Here is a 26,439-nt window from a genome sequence, read left to right as displayed (position 1 = left end):
TACGTGGCGTATGATTGCAAAGAGGATAAAAGATTGCGAAATGTTTCAAGTTAGGACTTTTATTGATAAACATACATGTTCAAGAACCCAAGTTTTTTCTCACCATAGACAGGCAAACAAAAAGGTGTTGGGTGGTTTTCTGGCTGAGTTAATGTTTTTGAATGGTAGGGTATATCGGGGACATGAAATTATGACTGACATGAATGCTCTGTTCAAGATTAGTATCTCATATTCTCAAGCTTGGAGAGCCAAATGTTATGCCTTGGAATTGTTGAGGGGGTCGCCAGAAGCATCGTTTGCCCAACTGCCGGCTTATTATCACAATTTAAAGCTGAAAAATCCTGGGTCGGTAACTCATATCAAAACAAATAGAGATGGACGCTTTGAGTTACTGTTTATCGCCATTGGTGCTACGGTTAGTAAATCAATATAATTTTGTTGACTCATTTTTGTTAGTTACATGCATTTCACATTTAAATGATTATATTTCTTGTGTATATGATTTTGTAGATTCGTTCGTTTATTAATTGCATGCGCCCAATTATTATAGTTGACGGAGCACATTTAAAAGGTCGATACCTTGGAGTAAACTTATTAGCAGTAGCCATGGATGCTAACAATGGGATACTGCCAATAGCTTACGGGGTTGGCAAATCTAAAACCTTTGATTCATGGACATGGTTTATGGGGCATCTTAGGGATTGCATAGGTTCTATTAGCAATCTGACAATCATATCCGATAGGGCAAACTCAATTGACAACGCTGTTAGAAGGTGTTTCCCAGATGCTTTTCATGGACTTTGTGGTGTTCATTTGTATAGAAATCTAAAATCAAGGTCTGCTGGTATAAAAAATCACAAATGGACATACTGGAAGGCTGTAAAAGCTTATCGGGAAGTGGATTTTAATAAGCACATAAACTGTTTAAGACGTGTTTTGCCTCAGTGTGCTTAAACACTAGAAGATGTCGGATTTGAAATATGGTCAAGAGTACATCAACTTGGAGCAAGATATGGTTTCATGACGTCTAATAGTGCAGAATCAATCAACGCTCTAAGTCGTCATTCCTGGAAATTACCCATTACTATATTAATGGAGTTTTTTCGAGCCTCTATTCAACAGTGGTACTACAAGAAAAGAAACCATGCATGTATTATTTATTTAAATTCGTAACTTATCATATATTTTACTAAGTATTATTTATTTAAATTTACAGGAACATTGGAACATTGTGTTACACCATGGACAGAAAAAAAGATAACGAAACGTGTTGTGAAGTCAACGTCATGGAGAGTTGAACCATGTTCAAACACTTTGTTTGAAGTACTGGATAATAACTTAAATGGGCTTGTCGATCTAAATGCAAAGACGTGTAGTTGTATGAAATGGCAAACATTTGGTTATCCGTGTGGCCATGTTATAAAAGTTTCTCTTCATCTAAACCAAGATGATTCAAGCGCATACGCTATGGATTGCTACACTATAGAAGTATATCGACAGACTTATGGCGAGATTGTCTACCCTATTCCACATCCTTCTGAGTGGGACATACCAGATGACTTACAAACAGTTTTGCCACCAGCCATGGATAGAAGGTTACCTGGCCGACCAAAAAGTCACGATCGTATACCGTCTAAGGGTGAAGAGAAGAAGAGATCGACATGTAGTCGGTGCAAGGAAAGTGGTCATACAAGATTGACATGTTGATCACCAGTGCCATCACAATCATCTTTTCCTCTACCAAAATATGGATCCTCATCAAAATCCCAATCACAACCGGCTTCACCTTTTAGGATTGTTAACTTAGGTGATTTTTAAATGCAAACGTTGTATTATGTGTATATTATGTGTGAACTTTTAACATTTTTAGTTAGGCATGTATTAGTAACTTGAGTTTGAACATTGCTATGATATGTTCAGTTGTTATCACTTATTAGACATTCATTTGACTATCGCAACGCGAATATAACTATCGCAACACAGAAATGACTATCGCAATGCGGAATTGACTATCGCAACGCGGAAATGACTATCGCAATGAGAGAATCGCAATGCGAAATGAAAATCGCAATACGAAATGAAAATCGAAATGCAAAATGAAAATCGCAATGCGAAATGAAAATCGCAACGAGTGAATCGCAATGCGAAAATGAAAATCGCAACGCGAAATTAGTTTCGCGTTACGATTTTCATTTTCGCATTGCGATTCACTCGTTGTGATTTTCATTTCGCATTGCGATTCTCTCGTTGCGATAGTCATTTCCGTGTTGCGATAGTCTGTTTTGCATTCAATATAATGCAGATTAAAATCAACAAATCAACTATTACATTTCAATCAATTAAACAAGCACAAATATTATATACACGTCAATTAAACAAATCAACATTTACAAATCATCTTTTACAAATCAATTAAACAATCAAAAAATAATAATGAAATCAACTTTTGCACCCATACATCCATTTCACGCAGCTCACTTCAGGATTAACCTGCAGAAACCAAACATTGAATCAACAACACTTTCTACACATCTAAAACTTACAAACAACAAATTATTGAATTCTAACTACTTAACCAATCATTTTCAAACCAAAAAGAGTATATATGTTTAACAACACTTGCATTTGACTTACAAATTGTTTATGGACACTTTCATAATGCGGATGCAGGTAGGCAGCGTCTCGCATATATCGCTCTAGCCATAAATGCCGAAACCACAAGCCTACTGCACCTCTATCTCTATCGGTGGGAGGTAGAAAATATGTACTTCTTGTCGTCAAACGCTCCAAGCACATGCATACGAGAGGACCACAATCCCCTCTGGCTTCCTTCGTTTGTTGTGGCGCGGTCTCGTATCTGATAACTGTAACATTGAACTTCGTTGGTTTCTTGTTTCCAGACTTAGTCCAATAATCAATTGTATCCAAGAATTTAGCCAAATGAGAGCTCCATCCCTTAATCATATCTCTCAAATCAGACAATGATATGTAATTTATCATGCTGTCATATACTATTGTCTTTAGGGATGGGAGCGGAAGCTCGACGAGAAGCCAATGAGTACAGTCCAAAACAGGGATAAACACATCCATCGAAATGTAATAATTCAAATTGTGCACTTATTTATGAACACCTTTAAAATATTTAAACAAATATACTAACCTTATCGACCTCCCACCATGCAGGATAAAGTTTAGCTTGTCCATTAGCCAACACATATGATTCCTGTCGTTGATTCTTCAAGTGAACTACGTGAAAAGACGTCGGCATAATTGTATATCACATTTTTTTAATATTTGTCTTCAATTTCCTTACAATTAGAAGACGTGTCACCAATGCATCAATATGCTGTTTTACAAAAAAAACATATATTAGTGAATTACATAAATTTTTTAAAAAATTAATCAAACTGAAATATAAGAAGAGATATAAGACTTACCCCCCATCGAAATAGATGTTGTCTTCAACCCCTAATAATACACCCCACCAAGACCGTTCAATCAACAAATGCATATCATCGTTGAGTTTGTATATGTCAGCGTAACACCATTGGCTCCGCTCATGTAGATAAAAATCAACTGCGGTCTTAGCCCAAAGGGTATTATCCAGAATTGTTTCCGGTAGTTGTTTCCTCTCTACTTCATCTGCCAGAATGGTACTGGCCGGTAACTTATACGAAAGCCAACAGTCATCCATCATGTCCGGCACGTGAGGGGGCTTCTCAATAATTCGATATATTACGCCGTGTGAATCGGGCTCTAGAATATTGGGAGGGACCTCTTCAATGATGACAATGGCCTCTTGAACGGTGGGAGGGGACTCTTGAGGGATGATAGGGGCCTCTTGAACGATAGGGGAGGCCTCTTGAACGATGACAGGTGAGTCGGGCTTTTTCTTACGGATTCTTCGCACTATTGGGGTGAACGGAGACGTAATGGCACGTGCACGCCGTCTGATGCGTGAACTCCGTCTTACAAGAAAAACCCAACGTAGAGCATCCACCTTAGCGGGCCGCTAAAAATAAATTAATACATAAATCAATAAATAAATAGACATGATATTAAACAGTGAAAACAAAGACAAATATATTTCAAACTTGCACGGTATTCACCCAAGTCATTATTATATCATTGTTCACAAAATGCATCAGATAACATTCCAGAAGTAAGCACTTATATAAACATTTAAAAGGACAACATATAGGTTTAGTGCAGGTTCAATGACAACATAAAGAACAGTAGTTTATTCTTGAAACTTAAATTTTCAACACTGTGAAGTTAGTATTTGTCTTTTGGTTGAAGTAATGCAATTCATTCAAGTTTCAATTTGCAGAAGAATAATAGAATCTGAAACTTAAAATCGCAACGCGAAAATGACTATCGCAACGAGAGAATCGCAATGCGAAATGAAAATCGCAACAACAAAATTGCAACACGAAAATGACTATCGCAATGCGAATTTGACTATCGCAACGAGAGAATCGCAATGCGATTTTCATTTCGCATTGCGATTCTTTCATTTCGATAGTCAAATTCGCATTGCGATAGTCATTTTCACATTGCGATAGTCATTTTCGCGTTGCGATAGTCATTTTCGCATTGCGATAGTAAACTATTCTTCTTCTGCAAATTGAAACTTGAATGGATTGCATTACTTCAACCAAAAGACAACCAAAAACAAATACTAACTTCACAGGGTTAAAGAATAAACAGTTAAACAGTATTGGCAGCAACCGAATGAATTTACTAAACAATCTAAGTAAAATTATGAGTAAATTTATCATCAAGTTAAATATGAAAAATATTAAACTTACCTCGTTGTGTAGAGTATGAACCTCATTCTGCAACGATGCTACAATCTCATGTAGAGCTGCTACCTCACCACGTAAAGTAGACACCTCAACACGCCATGCACCATTGCCATCGCGTAAAGTACCGACCTCCTCACGCAAGGCATTGACCTCATTACGTAACTCCCCTAACTCATCCCGTGGAGGTGGAGGTGGAGGTGGAGAACAGGGAGATAAACGTCGTGGCATCTTTGCCGGTCGCCTATCATGAGGTGATGGTGGAGAAGAGGCTCGATGATGTGACAGAATAGGTGATGACTCTCGTTGTGGAGGTGTATATTCGGGTCGATCAGGTGATGGCTCTGGGTGAGGTGATGGCTCTCGAAGTGGTGGCTGCTCATCATCCGTGCCATAAAAAAAAGCTTACTAGCTTGCCACCAATCAGTGGCAAGCTCAGCTTCTGTGAGTGTCAGCCTCTGTAATAGAGTGTTGGCCTCCTAACAATATAAAATCTCAAACAAAGTTAAACGTGTACTAGTAATAACTTGTTTATAAACATATGGTAGTATTTATGTTAACTTACATTATTTATTGTAGTATACGGTAGTAAATCTTCCCATTGCTGCAAGGACCGTTTCCTCTTCCAGGAAATAGCCCTAGGAATATCATTAGAAGTTTTTAATGCATATGTCTGCATGGCGGGAAAAGCCTCAAATATCCAAATCTACAAACAATATAATAACAAACATTAGTAATTGTTAAAGAATTAATTATAATTTTGGAAACATTATATAAAAATTATTACCTTAAAGGCCCAAATAAAGCTTGACAAAGTGTATTTGGAACCATCGCCACGCAAACTTTTTCGATCATTAAAGGCAGACGATAACTTATTCCATGTAGCTCTCTATAGATACGAACCCCACGGAAACAGGTTCCATGCATTTAGGTCCTCTACCAATTTAATTAGATCATTAGGAATAGGTTGTCGGGCCTCTCTGCCTAAAAAGTCAGCTTGCAAAAGTATTAGAAGGCATACTCGGACAACATCGACGTCATCCATCCGAGTAAGACCATCTTTCTTATTCAATAATCACGTGTAAATTCGACTTCTCTGTTGACAGCTCAGGAAAAACCCGGGAAGACCATGATAGGCGGGTAATATGTCTAGTGTACCGATCTACATCATCGTGTCCGAAGCGTAGACCGGTGATTAAGCAAAACTCCTCCCGCCCAAAACACGTATACGCCGGTATAAAATCAAACCATATCTCTTCATCACGACGTTGTATAGTCTCTGGTAGATCCTAGTCATGGTTTAAAGAAACAGATGGGTCAACATAGCATCTCCACCCGGATTTTGTACTTTCAGCCATGGCCCGAAGCAAGTATCCTCAAATATTTTTCTTTGTACAGGTGAAAGCTTCGACGCAATTGTTTTGGCCAGGCTTACTTTATTTCTTAAGGTCAATTGAGCCGAATAAAAGTTCTGCAAAAACAATAAACATATAAATTTAGATATACCAAAAACTACACTGTGAAGATGAACAATAAACATAAAGAGTAGTAGTTTATTCTTCAAACTTAAATTTGCAACACTGTGAATTTAGTATTTGTTTTTTGGTTGAAGTAATGCAATTCATTCAAGTTTCAATTTGCAGAAGAAGAATAGTTTCTAAAACTTTAAATCGCAACACGAAAATGAAAATCGCAACATGAAAATGACTATCGCAACGCGAATTTGACTATCGCAACGCGAAATGAAAATCGCAACGACAGAATCGCATTACGATAGTCATTCTCGGTTTCAAATACTAAAATTGAAAGAAACTTGAATGGATTGCATTACTTCAACCAAAAGACAAAACAAAGACAAATACTAACTTCACAGGGTTAAAGACTAAACAGTTTAGCAATATTGGCAGCAATCGAATGAATATAATAAGCAATCTAAGTGAAATGGTTAATCTATTATTGAAAACACCAGTAAACTTATCATCAATTTCAATATGAAAAACCTAATAATAATGCAAAAATTTCAAAATAAAAATAATTAAAAAAAACTAACCCTCGGTGGTTGATTTGGTTGATTTTCCATTTCTGACCGTGAATGATTTCGCCGGAGATGGAGATTGTTATCGTCGTGGGGACTGATTTCGTCGGAGATGGGGACGGATGTCACCTTAGAGAGTGAGAGATGGAGATGAGACTAAGTTGTGATTTAGGGTTTTAGGTTATGAGTTGCGATTACGGGATATACTGTAGATGGTTCAGTGTTCCGATATATTAATATATTCGTGTTTGGAATTTGAAAAAAAATACGCGTTAATACGAATGGCGCTATGTAAATCGCATTGCGATAGTCAAATTCGCATTGCGATTTACGTATTTGCATTGCGATTTACGTATTCGCATTGCGATTTACGTAATCGCATTGTGATTTTCCAAATTCGCGTTGCGATTTACGTATTCGCATTGCGAATTAGGAAAATCGCAACGCGAATTTAGGAAATCGCAATGCGATAGTCAGAATCGCGTTGCGAATCTGGAAACTGATTTGCGATACCGGAGATCGCGCTGCGAATTATCGATCACATTGCGATTTAGTTGGTCATTTTGGCAAATCCAAAAAAAGTTGGTTAAAATCGTATATTATAAGGCATTTTTGGTCACTGAGGTTATTTTCTCTTTAAACTAATGCACTATTATAATTTTTTAAATTTAAAATTCCTTTTAACGTTTTAAAGGTTAGATTAACCCCAAAAAAATTCCCAATTCCTAAACCTAAAATCCTTTGTCGCTCCCCGATTCTTCTTCGTCCGGCCACCGTTCAGCCCACCTCCAGCCTCATTCGACTCGGCGTCGACCGGCGAGCAAAACCCACGCACCATCGCACTGTGACTCGTTGTCAATCGACGCGAATCGATGTTTGAAGCTTTTCTGTCTCTACCCCCCGATGCTCGGATTCTCTTTGATTTTCCATCGATCCGACCGGCCATTCAGCACACCGCTTGTACCACCGAACTCGCCATCGTCGTACACTTAAAACCCAACTAAAATCGTCGCACCGTCGTTGCTCTATTGTTATCACTCGCCGGTCACCGTTGAAAAAGTTTGAACATTTTAAAATTCCACACTCTGTCGTGTTTCTTCAAAAAATAACACATGCATGAGACTCCCGATGTGTCCATCTACAAGACTGGAAAATTTCACGCCGAACCGACGAACGCAAGCGCCATCCCCTGCGCGTGGGCGTCGTCTATCAACCAGGGGAGTCTATTGACATGTTGAACCGATCTGAATCGGTTGGACCGATCTGAATCGGTTGGACCAATCTGGACCGTGCCGCCTGAACTGAGTCGAGTCGAGCCACCGAGCCTGGGTTAGTCGTTGACCGTTCACCTAGTTATTGGTTGTTGATCGCCGTTGATCGGCTGTTGATTTTTTCCGAGAACACCTATCCTGATATTTTTTTGACGTCCTGGTCCGTTTTGCCAAATTATTTTTCACTGATTAATCTCCAAATTTGATTCGTTTTTCGCAATTAAACTCTGTTTCTGATGTAATTTCTGTTGATATGTATCCGAGATATTATTGGATGTTGGATTCAAGTTCGAGAACGATTAAATAGAGTTGAAATGCTTGACCAATTAGGTTAGAAAATTGAGGTAATAATTTACTACCCTATGCATGCATTACGATATATGTTGGTATTGTTAAATGCATGGATGATTATGTTTTGTCTTGTTTGTATAGTTATTTATTTCTAAACACTGAAAATACCTAGATGAGAGATTACAGAATTACCCTTGAGAGGTAAAAATAGCCCAGATTGACCATGATTGAGAAAGTACCATGAGAATTCGTATCTAATCCGATAAATTACTGATTTAACTGTTAAGTTCCTATTTTGTTTGGAAGATTTCTGATAAACAATTCGTAACCTCTGAGAATGCACTAGACCCATAATTTTTTATTTATGAGTATTCACCCGAAGACTAAATTATCGAAAAATACTCTCATTGTCAGAATTGTTCAAAATGACTGAAATAAATGACAAGTTTGAATTAAATGGAAAGACTAGATTGAAGAAAATGACTGAAATACCCATGAAATGTGAAATAACCAAATTACCCCTAAAATATGAAATAACCTAAAATACCCCAAAGCCCTGGAATGATTGAATACCCTTTAGCTCTATGATGAATAAATCTACCTCGAATACCAGAATGACATAAATACCCTCATGACTTGTATTAACCAAATGCCTTTGGATAACTTCTGAAGATACAGGTAGAACTTTAAATGCTATAACACCTTTGAGGTTTATAGAGTACGACCTAATTAGGTCAATTATCCCTATACTATTATAATGTGGGAAGTAAATAAATACTGCTTAAATACTTATTCGACTCCTCATGATCCGTTCAAAGATGATTCTGAAGGTGATCAATTTGATTCTCCAATGCAACCAGTTTCAAGATATGAATATTCGTGAAGTTTCTCTATCTACATAATTGATAAGTGTTGCCTTTGCTGGGAATTGTACAGTGTGATTGGAACTGAAAACTTGTTTAAGATGTTTGAAATTTGGAATTTTGTAAATCACTACATACCCTTATTAAATTGATTTATCAAATTTCTCAGGAATTAAATGACTAATATGCTCTTATAAGCCCGATTGATGGAATCACTTTAAGAATGTATGAGTCCTAAATAAATTTTGATGCAATAATTACTGAATATCTTACTGATATATCTGAATATTATGATCTTGATAAATCATTTCCTGAATGACTGATGAATCTGTTAGTTGTCAACCCTTTTTTTTATAGGGATCTCGTTCTAAAATTTAATCAGTTTGTAGAAATTTTGTGGCTCGCTACCTGATAAATACCAAGTAGCCTAAAAAATAACTAGATCATCTAGTGTGTTCCCTATGTGTTATATGATTATTTTATCTGTCCTGAAATGTGATTTACTAAAATTATTGTTTTACAGAATCTTTTAACTGTTCGATATTCTGATTTACTGATGTATTGATTTACTGTTTATGAATTATAACTACCTAATATGTGCTATATGGTTACCTGTTTTCACTGGAAAATATAATCGTTCCTGATTTATGGATAATAGAATCTATTGTTTACTGTATGAACCGATTATTGGGATATTGTTTGGTAGGATTCTGGAGTATGGAGGTTCAGCTCTGATCAAGTTGGTAATTCCTTACGGACCTAAGGTATTCCTTGGGTAGGCTCTAAGGCCCGAAGGCACTCCTTTAGTGTGGGGACTGTATTTTGGTGTGCGGATGGAGGTTATTCATGTTATTTAAATAACTACATTGTCATTTTTACAACATTCGACTAGATCATGATTTTGATATCAAAGTTACTACTCAATCTGATTTCTACTGATATTATATGTGTAGGAGTCTGGAGTACGGAGGTTCAGATCTGATCAAGCTGGTAAATCCTAACGGACCTAAGGAGGCTCTTGGGTAGGTCCTTATAGATGCAGTTCTGGGGAAACTGCATATCGATGTTCGGTTGGAGGGTATTACTGTGGTTTTAAAATATGTTTTAAACTACTAATGTTTTTAAAGGATCTGTACATATTTCTATGTTTTGTTGGAACACACTAGACTCCCCAATTTAATCTTCTGAATCTATCTTTTTGAATACTTCCTTCGGACCGTAAATTTATGTTTGTAACTGAAGACTTAGCTAATGGATTCTAAATTTACTGCTACAATCTGATGATTTCTGTCCCTCTAAGGAAAGTTATGCTTTACCATATATCTGATGATTTATTGCATATATTTGGTAGTTTAGTATTACTGAGCTTTCCAAAGCTCACTCTATTACTTACCATTTCAGGTTAAAGAGTTTGATCATGTGCTTGTATCGACATTAGTAAAGGAGTCCCACCGGCATTGCTTGCAGAGTACGTTGCATGTAATTAGGGGGCATGTAGGTTGAATTCTATTTTTAATATATAAATGATTTTCTGAACTTGTATTTTATTTATAAATTGTTTTATGATTTTACACGTTTTAACATAATTTTAATTTTTCATGAATTTTTACTGTGAGTCGCTCCGGTGGTCTTAATAATGTTACAAGGGTGCGTTCGCAAGGACATTAGGTAATCGACACATGGTCGTCGGTAATGTTACATTTGTATGTTCACTAGAAAATTAGGTGATTGACACGTGGTTACTTGCGGGTACGCTATGCATGTCTGAGAATTTGCATGGATCTTACATTCATGTCCCCAAAGGTTTGTACGAGTAGTATGTTCATTTATATGGAAGATCGTAGAGATGTATGTTCTAGAGTCCTATGATTTGAAGAAGAAGAAATGAGAAGGTAAGGTGAAATAGAGGAGTGTAGGTGAGAAAAATAAACTTTTCCCCTTAATTTCCCAGGCGTGACAAGAGAAAATCAAGGAGAAATCAACCATGATTTTCTTAAATGGTATATTTACCCTTTTGATCCTTTCTCATTTGATCTCAATTAAAAAATCTCCCTTGTTATGACCAATTAGGCCTTAACTCGCCTAACTGATCTAATCATGCTCTCACATCGACATATAAACTTCTCAGGTCCACTCTCCTATGTTTTCTAAAAAATTCAAGTCATTATAGTATCATCTAGTTTTACAACCTTATTTCAAGTCCTTTTATAGATCAAAATTTAGGTCAACTTATATTTAATATTTTATTAATTTAATCAACATATTAAAAAAATTAAAAAAATAAATAAACTTTATATTTGCAAGCCCTCATTACTCTTCAAAATATTTTTTATGCATCGTCAAATGCTAAATATTTAACATGTTCAAAATTTTTAAATTTTTTACTGTCTATGACAGTTTGTCGAATAAATCATAATAGATAATAATAATAAATATCTAAAACTAGTAAAATAGTGATAGAAATTCTATACTTTATGTGACAGTTTGACATTCTATAGCCTCCGGTCATGAAATTCTCTCACGTGGACATAGATACATATTTATGTGAGAACTTAAACATTCTTGCATTATTTTCTCGGATGGATTGTTGATTTGTTTCCATTTTTCCAGGGAAAATGACAACTTTGATTACAACAGTAACATGCTTCTAATGTCGCACGGTTAAAATAAGTTTTTTTTCCCTTTGAAAATGCTTTACATCACTACTACACCTTATTTATATTATACGTGACCACAATAAGCAAATGTACCTTTGTTTATGCGCTTTTAAGGAACAACATAGAAAATTATACAAATTAAATACTGGACAACAAATACCCCACAAGCTAGGCTTATAAAAACATCTCTCCCCAGCAGAGCAAATTAGAGTATCGATTGCTTACTGAGAAATAAAGATATGGTCCAATTTGAAGCATGGAGATCTCATCAAAAGCACCCAACAATGGCAGAGGTATACAATCTTTGACACTCTTTTGTACTGTCTTCTTCTCTAGAATAACTTCCTGAGTTATTTGTTTTTTTTACTGTGTATATTTAGGTGACCGAGGAGCTAAAGAAGATAACTGATATAGGATTCCCTATAGCAGCTATGAGCTTGGTGGGTTACCTGAGGAACATGGTTTTAGTTGTTTGCATGGGAAGATTAGGAAGCCTTGAGCTTGCTGGTGGGGCTTTAGCCATCGGTTTCACGAACATCAGTGGCTACTCGGTCTTGTCTGGCCTTGCATCCGGTATGGAATCACTTTGCGGTCAAGCTTTCGGCTCAAGGAACTTATCGATGGCGACACTTACTTTGCATAGAACAATTATGATGTTATTGCTTGCTTCTGTACCTATTGGTTTGATATGGTTTAACCTTGAACCTCTCATGCTTAGCATCAATCAAGACGCTGATATATCCAAAGTCGCGAGCCTTTATTGTCGGTTCGCAATCCCGGATCTTATCGCCAACAGCCTTCTTCACCCTCTACGTATTTACTTGCGTAGTAAAGGAACAACTTGGCCTTTGCTGTGGTCAGTTTTAGTTTCGACCCTTTTTCATCCCCCTATCACAGTCCTTTTATCCTTTACTTTACGTTTAGGCATCGCCGGGGTAGCAATTTCCACTTTCATCACCAATTTCAACACCCTTTTCTTCCTTCTTTGTTACATGTTCTACACGCAAACTACTCATTATGTCGCTGAGGACGAGTCGATACGGAAGCCATTGTCCCCGACACCACCACCGACACCTTCTTCGACGGCTCTAATTGGGAAGGAATGGGGAGTTCTTCTTCGATTGGCGATACCGAGCTGTATTGCTGTTTGCTTAGAGTGGTGGTGGTATGAATTCATGACGATTCTTGCGGGATACTTATCGAAGCCTCGAGTTGCTTTGGCAACTTCGGCAATCGTGATACAAACAACGTCTCTCATGTACACATTGCCGAATGCACTGAGTGCATCGGCCTCGACCCGAGTCGGGAACGAGCTGGGAGCGGGCAGGTCGAACGGAGCGCGGTTAGCAGCGGTGGTAGCCATAGGGCTAGCCCTAGTGATCTCGTTTTTGGGATTAATAGGGACCATCATGGGGAGAGAAGCATGGGGAAGAGTTTTCACAGAGGATAATGAGGTTCTAGAGATAACCATGATTGTACTTCCCATAATTGGACTGTGTGAGCTAGCAAATTGTCCACAAACCACAAGTTGTGGGATCCTAAGAGGGAGTGCTAGGCCCGGGATTGGGGCAACCATAAACTTTTACTCGTTCTACATGGTGGGTGCACCTTTGGCAATATTCCTAGGCTTTGTTTCCGGACTAGGGTTCCTGGGGATGTGTTATGGGCTGCTAGCTGCTCAGATCGCATGTGTAATCTCCATTTTGACTGTGGTTTTCAGGACAGATTGGGAACGAGAGTCGATCAAGGCCAAGGACTTGGTGGGCAAAACAAACCAAACGCTGCTCAACAAATGTGAAGAAGGGAATTTGGGTTTTGAAAAGTGAAAAAAGGAAATCATTGAGGAAACATACGCAGAATTACGCCCATCTAACAGAACAAATTCAAACTACACTTGTTCAACTCCATTATCATTTTCCAACTCATGTTTTATATTTTATGTACCTGTTTGTTTTTTGTCTTTTCTTTTTCTTAAGAATTAGTTTAATTCCCCCACTGATTTTTGCCCATGCACTACACCATGTAGCCATGCACTTTTGTATATCAATTATCAATTAATACTAATCATAAAAGCATAATTATTGGTATTTTTTTAGATATTTAAGTTTTTTAACAGACAATCAATTGATTTAGTGAGATAAAATATTATATTCTTTAAATAATGTCAATGGTTTTAATTTTAGCATTATCTTATAATAGATCTTTGTAGTATCCGATCTACATTAATTGATCAATAAATCAAATAACGATGATTATAAAACTATAGTCAAAGGTCATGGAACGGAAAAAGGGTTTACAAATGATGGCATTCAACTCCATTTATTAATCGATGTTCACTTCTTGAAAATAAATTTTAAGAGAAAAGATAATGGAAAATGTATATACTTAACTTAAAATTTTCAGCTTTAATCACTTTTAAATTAAAATGATTTGTGTTCATTTATGAAGATAAAATATAATTAAATTTCCTATTTTCTGCCATCCCCCTCTGCTATTTCTCATATATTTTTTGCATTAATCATTTTTAAATTAAATTATTTGTGTTTATTTGCTAAGATAAAATCAGGATGAATGTCTTACACATTTTCAGCGTCCCAAACGAAATTTGAAAATAGATCTCTATAGAACGAAAGTATATTGAATAATTAATTTAATATTTTATTAATAAATTAATAAAATCAAAGAAATATAATTAAACTATCAAACATACTATTTTCATTATTCTATTAAGAAAACACCGTAAATACAATTAAAATAATAAGAGTCGTCCACTAACTTACAATATTTTCAAACACATTATTTTTATTATTTTATGAAGATGAAATGTGAAATATAATTAAATTTCTCCATTAACCGGATCTGGATAAAATATAATTAAATTTCTCATTTTTCATCTTGTGCTTTTCTACTAAACTAATTTAAAATTTATTTTTTTCTCACTTGCCCCTCTCTTTTTACATCTCTTTACTTTTTTTATTCTACCTAGCATACAGTTATAGTTTTTACATTTTTATTGCTTTCTCCATAGTTTTTCACCTTTGTAATTTTCTTTCCCAGTAAAACCTTGGATATAAATTCAGATACTACCCTTTTTTTACTTTTTAAAAAAAAGCTATACCATATCTTTTGTCGTATTATTTTTTTCCCTAACTTTGCATAAATACTTTATTTTAATAATATGATATGGTTACAAAGTATTATATGTTTAGATTTTTTTCTTAGTCATTAATAACGTATAACCACTTTGTAGACGTAGCTGCTCAAACTCAAAATCTCTAAAGAGAACAATACTTCATTATACGAGATCGCTTTTGATAGGGCGCTAAAACAATAAGCAAAAGAATTGCTACTAATTAGAAAAACCATTGTTGTCTTTCCCAACGTATTATTTCCCATCTTCCTACGTATTATTTCCCATCTTCCTACAAAAAATGATCTCCTCCTTTTGAACCCTCATGAGGCTCAAGATGGAGTAATAATATGATATATGGTAATCCTAAAGATACCACAAAAGATACCAAATCACCAAGCTAGCCATAACTAGCCAGCCAGGGGACCTATCTACACAGTATTCTGCTGGCAAACATGTGCACCATGTGCTTGTCCCTAGGTTAGGTTGGTCATCTGAGCTCATTCAGACCTAAAAACAGTCTTTTCTTAGATAACAACACAACAACTCAAAACATCAGTGTCTTCACTCACTGCCTTCTAATCTCCAAATTCTGGGGCACTAAATTCATCTTCGTACTGCACAATCAATCCGCTTCAAATCTTAGAAACTAAAAGCTTTATGTAAAGGTAAATAATGGGTTCTCTTCCTGCGTACTAAACAAGTTTCTTATAAAGATATTTTACCTTTTGAGACCTTTCTTAAACCTATGGCTATAGACGTTGAGTTTCTTGCACACTTTCTTGCAATGGCGATTTGTTAAGCAGCTACTTTTCAGCTGGTTTCAAACTTGAGAAAAATTTCAACTGTCAAAGATTACGTAGTCTAACTTCATCATAGCTGCCAATAGAAAATGAACTTGAAGATTGATGTTCGTTGAAATGTAGGAAAAGATTGTGCCACCTAATTTTACCTCTTTTCTCTTTTTGAATCCAAGGGAACTTCATGAGTGGTCCAACATTTCTGCTGAAGAAAAAACCAGTAATTTTAATGAACATGATTTATGAGTGTTCATATAGGAGAGTAGCTGTATATAAAGATTTCTGTCGACAAAAATTGCAACAAAGTGTACTATACATACATACATATATATATATATATGTTTGAGCCGTTAATGAAGCAGTCTTGCCCTCAGATTTCGCAATCAAGACATGAAAGCCGCCGGCAGTCCATGAATATGATAAGGAAGAAGAAGCATAAACTATTTCACAATGATATTGATATAACTTCACGAACATTACTTTTCAATGTCCAATCTTAAATATCCTTTGGGTCATCGGAGCGATCTACCGTAAAAATCTCGAAAAAAATTAATTTTTTTGTTAAACCGCATAAAATCATAAAATAATTTATAAATAGAAAAGTAAAATTTAACAATATTAAAAAATAAAACATATTCCAGACTCGGATATAAAAACAAAATACAAGTTACATGCCCCCTAATCACATGCAACGTACTCCGCAAACAACGCCGGTGAAACTCCCTTACAGATGTCAATAATTGCACTGGATTAATACTTATAACCTGAAAAGGTGAGTAACAGAGTGAGCTTTAGAAAGCTCGGTAATACAGAACTATCAGATTATGCTGAAGAACATGAATATAACATATAAGCATATGTTTCCTTATTGATTCAGACATCTACAGACTTTTACGCTAAGCGAGGTCCCACTGATATCTCATATAATAAAAGACAGTAAGCTTTCAGTTCAGAGGAAAAATGTTTCGGATGACTGGGTTCAGGAGATCAGAAAAGGGTGTCTAGTGTGTTCCCACAAAACTAGTGAAAAGATACATATTTTTTTAAAACAGTAGCAGTTTAAAACGTATTTTTCAAAAACCATGGTAAAACTCCCCAACCGAACGCCATATGCAGCTCCCCAAAACTGCATAACCTAAGGGAGCACATTGGGGCCTAAGAGCCTATCCAAGAAAAATCTCGGGGCCACAGGGCCTACCTAAGAAGATCTCGGGGCCGTAGAGCCTACCCAAGGGTCGTCTTAGGTCCATAAGGAATTACTAGTCGGTGATGAATCTATATAAGGAATTACTAGCAGCGACTGAACCTGCCAGAGTCTTCAGTTATACCAGAATCCCAGAGTATCACATATAAAAATAATTTCAGTCAATAAACAGAGATATAAGAAATCAAAGCAGATATCAAAATAGAAATCAGGGAAAACATCCATGTGATCAGGGAACACATTAGAGGTTTCAGATATTATTCGGAGGTACTTGATAATCTTACCGGGCAGGGAAACACGGATCTTTAGTATATTGATAGAATGTTGAAAATTAGAATCACTATCGAAAAAGTTCATTAGCTGACGGAATCATCAGTTATTCAGAACGTGATTTATCATTATCATATAGTATTCAGACATTTTTCTGAGGCACTAGGTAATTAGAAAGGTCTTTAGAATCTTTTGCATCAGAGTTACTCATGTTTTCAGATATAACAAGAGTGATTCCATTATCCAGGAAATCAGAGGCATTTTGGGCATTAGGTTCTTGGCTAATTCTTAGCGATTTGAGCCGATAAGGGAGAAACGAGGATTCAGGGCATTTACGATTAGTATCGATCTATCAAAATATCGAGTTAACTTGAACTGTACAAGTCCCATCAATGATACATGTCAACCGGTCAAATTGTTGCACTTTCAAAGTATTCACTTTTTAATACATATAATTCTTTTCTAATTGATCATCTTCAGAATCATCGTGGAATGGGTCTTAAGGATAATACATCATGTAAGTTCGTCAGTGTTTCCAGGCTTATCCAAGTCACTCACTTAACCCTAGGTGATTGAGGATACTTAGGTCATTTAGTAGTCAAGTCTATATCGGTAACTTCGAAGTTTCTAGAGTAATTCAGTCGTTTCTGAAATTCGAATACACATCGTACTTCCATTCAGTTTAACTTGGTAATATAATATATTCATTTTGGTATTCGAGGTTGATTTGTTTATTTTAGAACTGAGGGTATTAGTTATTACAGGGCTTGGACGTGCTTCGAATCATATTACACTTTATGGGCATTCCAAATAAATCAGGAGTTTTATCGGTGATTCCAAGATTCCAATGGATCATGATATAAATTCTCAGGTCATCTCCATTATCATAGTCATCCATATTCCTTTTTACACTTTAAGGGTATTATCGTCATTTCATTCAATTTTTTCAGTGGCATTACTTCTGATAACTTAGGCTTGAAAGTATTATAGTTCCTTTAGAATTCAGAGTACTTTGTTCATTTGATCATTGAAGGTTATTTTCACAAGTAGGGGATGTCTTGGTCCTTTTACAGTACAAGGGCATTTTTGTAATTTTACCCCATAGTGTTATTTTTAGCAATTTCTTATCCAAATATTTCCAACCTTTAATCTCTAACGAGATTAATCAGAATTTACGCGTTCTGAGATTGATTGATTTACTGATTAAATCATTGACCTGAGATTTGTTTCCGATGAGCCTACCAATTTCTTTTTCGAGTCGTTAAAGTCTTATACAATGTTCATTCTTTATTCCAATTTTCATCTGAGTCTAATGATAGTTAACTACACCTAATGGACCAATCATTGCCATTCATGCATTTACCATTTATCAATAGGTTCTGAAAAGCATACAAAAGGTAATAGAATATTACCTCGGTTTTTATATCATATAGATCGACCATTTAATCCCCATTCGATCACTCTCAAACTTGAATTCAATGTCCAATAATTCCTCAGATACAAAGCAACCGAATTTACGTCAGAAATTGAACTTAACTGAGAAACCATATTGAATCCGAAGGTAAATCACTAAAGGAACGTCTTACCTAGTGCAAATTTGGCAAAACGAACTTTGGATTCGGATACAGGACGTCGAAAAACATAAAATAGGGCTTTTCAAAAAATTTGACTTTTTCTGTCAAAGTCAACGGTCAACGGGTTGGCTCGGTCAAAGTTAACGAGTTGACTCAATGATTGAACTGGACTAAGAGGGTTGAGTCGGGCAGATGGGTTGCAGAGCGTGACGCAGGCAGCAGGCTCAGAGTTGCCGGCCGAACACTCCCTTAGCATTCAAACATCCATTTCAATCCACGAATCAACCAAAAAACCAATTTTAAATACTCGAATCTAAACAAAAAAGGAAACGAAAACCTTACCCATGACGTTCGGCGACGGGGCGATTTTCGAACGAGGAGATCGATTAGGTTTTGTTCGGAACTAGCAGGGGAACACCTTGGTGATGGCGGTGAGGCTAACCGGCAGTTGGAACGGCCGGGATTTGCGAAAAATTGAGGCGCATGGAGTGTTTTCGTCAAACTTTTTGAATGTTCTCTACAATGAATGGTGACGGTTTTCGACGAGATAGGGGTTAGGTTTTGATCACCGTTCGACGGTGAGTCTATTGGTAGTGGTGGCTCGAGCTGGGTTGGCCGGAAGGCGGCGAATTGAGGCGGTATAGACGGTTGGCAAGGAAGATGAATTTTTGGGGGTTAGGGATTTGGGTTTGATTTGGGAAAAATTAGGGTTTAACTAATTGGGATAAATTTATTTTTCACTAGTTATAAAAAATGGTAAAATTCGAGTTTAAGATTCTGAACTTTTTAGAGGTTTCAAAACCGAGATACAATTTTTATAAATTTACAATTTGATCCCTAACTTTTCCCTTATTACTACCTTAATTCGATACTTAAACTTAATAAATTTTTAGCACCTAAATTGGGGGTGACAATCACTCTTATTATCTTTTTTCATTTTTTTCGGACATTTGTGCTTTGTCTTTTCTCCTGTAATTTAATTTGATCGAATTCCAATCGAGTCGTTTTTCTTCGAGTTCAAGTTTTGGCGCGGAGGCAATGGAGCAGATACTGAGAATCTGTTGGTTCTGTCATGCCAATAATGAAAAGCAGGCTGACAGTGGAGCCTAGATAGGGAAATTGACGGGAACGATCTAACTAGACTATCACATCGAGGAGATGATGTGGATGTGTTTCCTTCATTGTAACGAATGGATCACCCGATTATGCACAATCAGAGTTTCATTTGCATGTCCTTCAAAAAAAAAGAGTTTCATTGTTGGTTTTTGGCAAAAGTCCCACATTGGTTGTGTATAAGGAGGAGGAGAAATTCTTTTGTTATAAATAAAGCCCTCCTCCTCCTTAGTTAATCATCCCACAAATATAAGCCTTCTTCTATTTTAAAGGCTATTTGTATTCTTTCTTTCTTTGTAATATTTTCTCTATTAGTGAAATATTTTGGTGTTCTCTTTTATGTCTATTTAATAGCTATTGTCGGGTATAGTTGTTGTCAATTATTGTCCTATTAAAATTACTTGTCTTGGTAGTTCTGTCTAAGGAAAGTGGGTTTTAAGAGGGACCATTGTGACCCCTCCTCTTTCCTGGGAATCTACCTTGGGGTGATTTTTAGTACAATCGTTTTCACACTAGTCACCTAGATAATAGTTTTCACGGTGAATCTGTTATTGGTGGAAATTAACCCGAATTTCACAACAATTGGTATCAGCGCTCTTGGTTTATTTTAGTATGCTCTGTGCTTGCGGCTTAGGCTGATCTTCCACATCAGAAAAATTTCCTTGGGATAATTGACATTCTGCATTGGCAGCTATTAAATAGAATTTGTAGCAGAAATGGCAGACGCTTCTTCATCTTCAATTTTGGCAAGAAATGCTGTGACAAATGTTAGATTTGCAGTGGAGATTTTTGATGGCACCGGTCATTTCGGCATGTGGCAAAGCGAGGTTCTAGATGCCCTATTTCAGCAGGGTCTAGACATTGCTATTGAAGGAGAGAAACCAGATGATGTTGAGGAGAAAGAATGGAAGAGGATCAATAGAATGGCATGTGGTACTATTCGATCGTGTCTTTCTAGAGAGCAGAAGTATGCATTTTCTAAGGAAACTTCTGCAAGTAAATTGTGGAAGGCAATGGAGGAGAAATTTTTGAAGAAAAGCGGTCAGAACAAACTCTACATGAAAAAGAGACTGTTCCGCTTCAACTATGTACCAGGTACCACTATGAATGATCACATTACTAGCTTTAATCAGCTGGTGACTGATCTGATGAATATGGACGTGACTTTTGAAGACGAAGATCTGGCTCTGATGTTGATGGGATCACTTCCTGATGAGTTTGAGTATCTTGAAACTACTCTACTTCATGGGAAGGTTGATGTGTCTCTCAGTGAAGTAACTGCTTCCTTGTATAGTTATGAATTGAGAAAGAAAGACAAACAAGAAAACACAAGTGTCGAAGCAGAAGCTCTTGTTGTTAGAGGTCGTTCCAAGAGTCAGAATAAAGGAAGCAGAGGGAGATCGAAGTCAAAGTCCAGATTGAGCAAAGATGAATGTGCCTTTTGTCGAGAAAAAGGGCACTGGAAGAAAGAATGTCCCAGGCTAAAGAATAAAGGCAAACCTGAAAGGGGGAAAGCTGTCTCAGAATCAAATGTGGTCGAGTATGATGATGGAGATTCAGATTTCGCATTCGCTGCTACGCCATCAACCAGCTGTTCCAGTTCATGGCTGTTAGATTCAGCTTGTAGCCACCATATGACCCCAATAGAGAATGGTTCTTTGATTTTAAAGAACTAAAAGGTGGAATTGTCTACACAGCAAATAATTCCCCTCTTGACACACTTGGGATTGGTTCAATTCGCTTGAGGAATCAGGATGGATCAATCAGAACCTTAACAGGTGTCCATTATGTACCAGATTTAATGAGAAATCTCATCTCTGTGGGAACCTTAGAGTCAAAAGGTTTAGAAGTGAGGGCAAAAGATGGGATTATGAGGATTATCTCTGGTGCACTGGTGATAATGAAGGGAATCCGAAAAAGAAACAATGTGTATTACTTTCTGGGTAGTACAATTATTGGGACAGCAGCAGTGGCAGCTTCTACTGATGAACAGGAGTCAGAAGCAACCAGGTTATGGCATATGCGCTTGGGGCATGTTGGTGAAAAATCCTTGAAATTACTGATAGATCAAGGATTATTGAAGGGTGCTCGGGCTTGCAAATTAGCTTTTTGTGAGCATTGCATCAAAGGGAAGAAGACGAGGGTGAAATTTGGAACAGCAATCCATGATACTAAAGGTATTTTGGATTATGTTCATTCAGATGTATGGGGGCCTTCCAAGACAACTTCATTGGGAGGAACACACTATTATGTCACCTTTGTTGATGATTTTTCCCGGAGAGTTTGGGTGTATCCAATGAAGACAAAGGATGAGGTGCTAGGATTTTTTCTTAAATGGAAAAAGATGATGGAGACTCAAACAGGCAGAAAAATCAAACGTCTCCGTACAGACAATGGTGGAGAGTACAAAAATGATCCATTTCTGAAAGTCTGTGAAGAGGAAGGTATTGTTAGGCACTTCACTGTCAGAGGTACACCACAACAGAATGGAGTGGCAGAGCGTATGAACCGGACATTAGTGGAGAAGGTTCGGTGTATGTTGTCTAATGCTGGGTTAGGCAAAGAATTTTGGGCTGAGGCTTTGGTCTATGCTTGTCACCTTGTCAACTGCTTACCATCGACTGCTATTGGTGGTAAAACACCATTAGAGAAATGGTTTGGAGTACCTGCTACAGATTATGATTCCTTACATGTGTTTTGGTTCCACTGCATACTACCATGTTAAGGAGTCAAAGCTGGATCCAAGAGCAAAGAAGGCGATTTTTATGGGGATCACCTCTGGTGTGAAAGGCTATCGTCTTTGGTGTCCAGAAACAAAAAAAATAATCTTCAGCAGGGATGTTACCTTTGATGAATCTACCATGTTGAGAAAGGTGACTTCAGAAAAATTGGAGCAGACAGATGGAACTCCCAAAAAGGTGGAGTTTGAAGGAAGCAAATTTGTCCCAACCAGTAAAGAAAATGATGTTGACTCTCCTATGGTAGAAGAAGAGTCAGATGAAGAAGAGGTTCAGACCCAAGAACCTCCACAACAACATGAATCAATTGCACTCAGAAAGGGAAAGAGGACCATTAGACAACCTGCTCGTTATGCTGATACGGTCTCTTTTTGCATCACCAATTGCAATAGATAACGTTCCTGCCACTTTTAATGAAGCAGTTCAAAGTTCAGAACATAAAAAGTGGAGGATTGCCATGAATGAAGAAATGCAATCCCTTCAAAAGAATCAGACGTGGAAACTAGCTAGTCTTCCGAAGGGAAAGAAGGCAATTGGGTGCAAGTGGGTATATGCAAAGAAAGATGGATTTCCTGACAAGAATAACATCCGCTACAAAGCAAGATTGGTGGCTAAAGGCTACGCTCAAACGGAGGGAGTTGATTATAATGAAGTATTTTCTCCAGTTGTAAAACATTCCTCCATCAGAATTTTGTTGGCTTTGGTAGCGCAGTTGGATTTGGAACTAGTTCAGATGGATGTAAAAACTACATTTTTACATGGAGACTTGGATGAGGAAATCTACATGACTCAGCCAGATGGATTCAAAGTTGCTGAAAAAGAAGAGATGGTGTGCAAATTAGAAAAATCGCTGTACGGATTGAAGCAATCTCCAAGGCAGTGGTACAAGCGATTTGACAAGTTTATGATAGGGCAGAAGTACACAAGAAGCAAATATGATCATTGTGTGTATTTACGCGAGCTAGAAGACGGATCCTATATATATCTTCTTCTTTATGTTGATGATATGCTGATAGCTTCCAGGAGTCAGACAGAAATTGCGAAACTAAAGACTCAATTGAACAGGGAGTTTGAGATGAAGGATCTTGGTGAAGTGAAGAAGATTCTAGGCATGGAGATATCAAGGGATAAGAAATTGGGGAGGCTTTGTTTGTCTCAGAAAGAATATCTGAGGAAGGTACTAAAACGTTTTGGCATAAATGAGATGTCAAAACCAGTTAGTACACCTCTTGCTCCTCATTTCAAGCTCGGTGCATCCATGTCACCTAAGGATGATGCAGAACGGGAATACATGTCAAAGGTTCCGTATGCAAGTGCTGTTGGTAGCTTGATGTATGCAATGGTGTGTACGAGACCCGATATTTCACAGGCAATTGGGGTTGTGAGCAGGTATATGCATGATCCTGGAAAGGAGCATTGGCAAGCTGTGAAATGGATTCTGCGGTATATTCTGAACACCGTAGATGTTGGTTTGGTCCTTTCAGCAGGACAAACAAGATGGTCAGTGTGTAGTTGGGTATTGTGATTCAGACTATGCAGGTGATTTGGACAAGCATCGATCAACTACTGGTTATGTGTTTACATTTGCAAAGGCACCAGTCAGTTGGAAGTCCACCTGACAGTCAGAGTGCTATTCATTTAGCAAAGAACCAGGTTTACCATGCAAGGATGAAGCACATCGATGTTCGATATCACTTTGTACGAGAGATTCTAGAAGAAGGTGGAGTCATAATCCAGAAGATTCGGACCACTGAGAATCCTGCTGATATGTTGACAAAAGTGGTAACTGCGGTCAAGTTTAAACATTGTTTAGATTTGGTCAATATTGTTACAAATTAAAAGATTGTTTTTTTTAGAGATGTGTGTGGAATTTGCCAAGGTGGAGATTTGTTGGTTTTTGGCAAAAGTCCCCACATTGGTTGTGTATAAGGAGGAGGGGAAATTCTTTTGTTATAAATAAAGCCCTCCTCCTCCTTAGTTAATCATCCCACAAATATAAGCCTTCTTCTATTTTAAAGGCTATTTGTATTCTTTCTTTCTTTGTAATATTTCCTCTATTAGTGAAATATTTTGGTGTTATCTTTTATGTCTATTTAATAGCTATTGTCGGGTATAGTTGTTGTCAATTATTGTCCTATTAAAATTACTTGTCTTGGTAGTTCTGTCTAAGGAAAGTGGGTTTTAAGAGGGACCATTGTGACCCCTCCTCTTTCCTGGGAATCTACCTTGGGGTGATTTTTAGTACAATCGTTTTCACACTAGTCACCTAGATAATAGTTTTCACGGTGAATCTGTTATTGGTGGAAATTAACCCGAATTTCACAACATTCATTTGCATGGTTCGTGACGTATTGTGCATGGCTGCCGAAAATGACTTCATAACATTACTAACACCATTAACTTCAAAAACAATGACTTCGCTGCCTTTGTACAAAATTTAACAGTCACCGACGGGTTTTGTGGTACCAAAATAAATTACATCGGATATCATAAAATTTTTAGGTGATATATTATTTACCTGTTTCAATTATAGATAGTATGAGTAACGACACTGTTTTGCTGAAGAAATAATTCTTAAAAACATATAGGTTCTTAAAGAACCTCATTGTTGATAAAGATAACAATATCCTTAGATAAGTGGATACCAAGAAGAACAAAAGTATTGGAAAGTAAAGCATATAGACTCGAAAGAATTTGAATACCAAAAATAAAAAAGTTATAATATGTCCGTAGGAAAAAGAGCATTGTTTAAGGTACATAATTCAAGTCTAAACTCACTATACCTTGATTTTGGATTTTAAAGACATATGATCAGTGAAAAGAGCTTTTTCATGAAGCTAAAGCCAAAGCATGGAGTAGTAGTAACATTTGATAAAGAAATCTATAGGTTTCATTGAAAGAATCAATTACATTGATAAGAATTCTTCCATTTTTATTGAAAATGATTTATATATTTACAATTTTAAGTATAAGTCAATTGTGTGATAAGGGATATAATATCATTTTGAATCTAATGATTGTAAAGTCATTGATGTGGTGCATTTAAATGTTTTAAATGTTTCAAAGTGTTTGTCTTGTAGATAAAAATGAACATAATTTTTTGTTATCGTAATGTGGTGCATTTAAATGTTTCAAGTGTTTTGTGATAATCATAGTCAAAGAGATTAAAAACATTTAATGTGACATAAATGAAAATTATAATTCAATAACTTGCAAAGATGTTCAGTAAGATATCGATTTAAAAATAAGATTTATCATTGTGATCATTTATTTGATTAGGAGTATGATCATCAATATCTTATCAATGGTACACATATTTAATTGATTCAGTTATCAATTTAGATTTTTTTAGCCCTTGAATCACTTAATAATTATATAAACACAGGTCAAACATTTACACAACCCATGGCTCGAAAGCCCAACCCTCAAATTTTGAAATGATATTGAGTGCCTTCAACCCATAATGCTATCATATCTCGTACAACTTATACACCAGCGTTAACCATCTTATGACATGTCAAGTACTTTGAAATGATCATTTGACACATATTAGAGATACACATGAAATTTTGGACAATTATCAAATAATTCCTAGCTTCAACGATCAAAATCAGGGCTTGAGTTGCATGATTTGGTATATCAAGAATAAATTTTAAAAATTTATGGGGATTCATGATATACGGAATCA

At 36.6% G+C, this 26,439-nt stretch overlaps 1 protein-coding gene across 1 annotated transcript; it reads left to right on the top strand.

The window, feature by feature from the left end:
* Window positions 1–12,161: 12,161 nt before the first annotated feature.
* On the top strand, window positions 12,162–13,748 carry LOC120189615 (protein DETOXIFICATION 55-like). Its single transcript, XM_039192847.1, has 2 exons — window positions 12,162–12,215; window positions 12,303–13,748. The coding sequence occupies exons 1-2, from the start codon at window positions 12,162–12,164 to the stop codon at window positions 13,746–13,748; spliced, it is 1,500 nt and encodes a 499-aa protein (XP_039048778.1).
* The last annotated feature ends 12,691 nt before the right edge of the window (window positions 13,749–26,439 follow it).

This window comes from Hibiscus syriacus, unplaced genomic scaffold (assembly GCF_006381635.1).
Source record: "Hibiscus syriacus cultivar Baekdansim isolate YM2019G1 unplaced genomic scaffold, ASM638163v2 tig00116958_pilon, whole genome shotgun sequence".
Taxonomy (NCBI): Eukaryota; Viridiplantae; Streptophyta; class Magnoliopsida; order Malvales; family Malvaceae; genus Hibiscus; species Hibiscus syriacus.
Note: the sequence above shows the minus strand (reverse complement) of the source record. Positions and strands in the feature narration are given on the sequence as shown.

What these genes read in the sequence shown, in the direction of transcription:
- LOC120189615 (XM_039192847.1), top strand. Translation starts at nt 12,162, where the DNA reads ATGGTCCAATTTGAAGCATGGAGATCTCATCAAAAGCACCCAACAATG. An exon ending in AGCACCCAACAATGGCAGAG is followed by an intron (nt 12,216 to 12,302) that starts GTATACAATCTT and finishes GTGTATATTTAG; the next exon opens with GTGACCGAGGAGCTAAAGAA.